The following is a 2,311-nucleotide window of genomic DNA, read 5'->3' as shown; positions in this document are numbered from 1 at the left end:
CCCGCCCGGAGTGCACTTACCGAACTGCCAGCTGGCCCTGCCTCCCCGAAGTCACCCTGAGAGCAAAGGGGAGAACAGCAGGTCACATGGAGTGCAAAGCTCTAGCTGAGAAACGACAGGTTTGCTTGGGAGAGCGGAGTCTGGACATATATTCCAGCATTTCTCACACTTAACCCTCGCACACCCACAGAACCCCTCACTTGAGTCACGCTGCACTGTAAATTCAAAGCTCTAATCCAACCATAAACACACATGTTAACACGGGCAGTGAAATCGAGGACCAGCCGAGAGGTGAAGATTACAGACGTCCTGAGCCCAATCCCACTTCTGCACACCCATGTGACTTTGGGCAATCTACTTGGCCTTTCTGTGCCTCCATCTTCTCCTCTGTAAAGTGGGAATAATGGGGTCTCTACCCTATAAGGTTTTGGGAAGAGGAAACAGTATATGTACAAGCACTTAGCACAGTGCCCTGCACATAATAAGTAGTAAAGAGGTGTTTATTTTATTATATTATTAGAAGGCCATCCTGAATGTACTTTATTTCTTTATATTATCACTAAATTAAAAATACAACATTAAGGAATTCTCTTGGAGAACATGAGGGCTTTCAGGAATACGTTCTTCAACTCCAGTTTGCAAAGCATTGATGAATTTATTTCACTGCAAATGTACAGTTTGGTGTCTTGTCTATCTTGTCTCTACTCCCCACCCAGGGCTCCCGTCTCCCTGCTCAGAAGCCCAGGTGTCCCTAACTTCTAATCCAGGCCTCACCTTTTCTCCTTTCAGCCCTGTTGGCCCTGGAGCCCCAACTTTCCCCTGAAAAACAATCAAGTTATAGTGACAGCATCTCCCCCTTCCCAGCCCTCTGAGATCCCATGGGCCCCAGTGTCCTCGGAGGAAAAGCCGCCGGCTCAGAATTACACACCCCACAGCCCTGCCGGCAGCTGGACAGTTATTTCAGTTATGCAGCCGGGAACTCAGAGGTTCTAAGAGGGAGCTCCGGGGGCGAGTAGCCTGGGGCAGTGCAGGAAGAAGGGAGGGACAGGCTGCAGGCTGGGGACACCTGCCGCAGGGCCTCCCCCTGGCCTCTGCCTTGAGATCTGGGGGCCTACGGATCCAGGGAGGACACTGTAGAGCAAGGCCGGCTGGACTGGGCTGGGCTGGCAGGAAGCAGCCACTCACCGGAAGTCCAGGAAACCCCAAGCCAGGGCGCCCCAAAGGCCCAAGCTGCTGGGCCCCCACAGCTGGGCTGCAGGACAAGCAGGACTCCCCCTGAAGAAGGAAGAGAAGGGATCAAAAAGTCTCCCAGTAGTCAGAGGGGGCAGCCAGGTGACTGGGTTCCCTCACCTTCTCTCCTTTGAGGCCTTGGATGCCAGGGTCTCCCTGTGGGGAGAAAAGGTTGATGGGCTGAGACTGGGCATGTAGGGATACGCCCCAACGTCCTAGCCACCTATGAGGACGGCCATGTCACACACCACAAGCACTTCAAACACCCAAGTGCCCTCGGGGGCCCCAGGCCAGCAGCACCCCAGAGCCAGTGCTCATCAACCCATGCAGCCAGGCTGAGCTCTCCCACCGGGAAGTCCCTCTACGTACCCGATCACCTTTCTGTCCTACAACTCCCAGGTCCTCCTGAAAAAGAGAGTCTGTGAGGGAGTGGGGTGGGGTGGGGAGGCCAGGCCCGGACCCTAACCCAGCCCTGCCCACTCCTTCCCACCATCCCCACCAACACCCACTCCCAGGAGGAGAGCACAGCCTCGCTCACTATCAGGGCTGGCTCCACATCCGCTTGCCCAAAAGGCATTTTAGCAGTTCCTTAGGAAGCTGCAGGGTTGCCACGGAGACCTGGGTGGCCTTCTAGCCCAGCACTAAACTCTATGGTTCAACCGCTACCTTGGAGCTAAGCACTAGACCCTCTGCCCACAGTCTCTATGGCCATGAGAAGTACCCAGTCTCTCTGCCCAACTCCCCTCCATGGTGACACCCTCAGGTTCTTTGGGGGGGTCCCCCCATGGCCACCCTAGGTACTCACCCTGGCTGGTGCAGGATCACCCGGTTCCCCCTTGGGCCCTGGCTTTCCAGGGAGCCCCACGAAGTTCTGGAACCCTTCAGGCAGCGTTGGGCACACTTCACAGGGGTCACCCTAGAAGAACAGAGAGACCATAGTGGACAAGGTGGGGCTGAGACCCAGGATAAAACAAGGAGCTCTTGGGCACACTTCACAGGGGTCACCCTAGAAGAACGGAGAGACCATAAGTGGACAAGGTGGGGCTGAGACCCGGGATAAAACAAGGAGCTCTAGACATTG

General features: G+C 55.5%; 1 protein-coding gene across 1 annotated transcript in view; it reads right to left on the bottom strand.

Moving 5' to 3' along the window:
* The window catches only part of COL16A1 (collagen type XVI alpha 1), a 59,944-nt gene that overhangs the window by 40,358 nt on the left and 17,275 nt on the right, over positions 1–2,311 (bottom strand). The window contains exons 23-28 of the mRNA XM_015572783.1: positions 2,036–2,146; positions 1,600–1,635; positions 1,351–1,386; positions 1,186–1,275; positions 775–819; positions 21–56 (exon numbers count right to left, since the gene is read on the bottom strand). Coding sequence (XP_015428269.1) covers positions 21–56; positions 775–819; positions 1,186–1,275; positions 1,351–1,386; positions 1,600–1,635; positions 2,036–2,146 — 354 coding nt within the window. The remainder of the gene's footprint in view (positions 1–20; positions 57–774; positions 820–1,185; positions 1,276–1,350; positions 1,387–1,599; positions 1,636–2,035; positions 2,147–2,311) is intronic.

The sequence above is a fragment of the Myotis davidii genome, unplaced genomic scaffold (genome assembly GCF_000327345.1).
Source record: "Myotis davidii unplaced genomic scaffold, ASM32734v1 scaffold88, whole genome shotgun sequence".
Taxonomy (NCBI): domain Eukaryota; kingdom Metazoa; phylum Chordata; class Mammalia; order Chiroptera; family Vespertilionidae; genus Myotis; species Myotis davidii.
The sequence above is the reverse complement of the archived record's forward strand: the minus strand, read 5'-3'. Positions and strand labels throughout refer to the sequence as shown.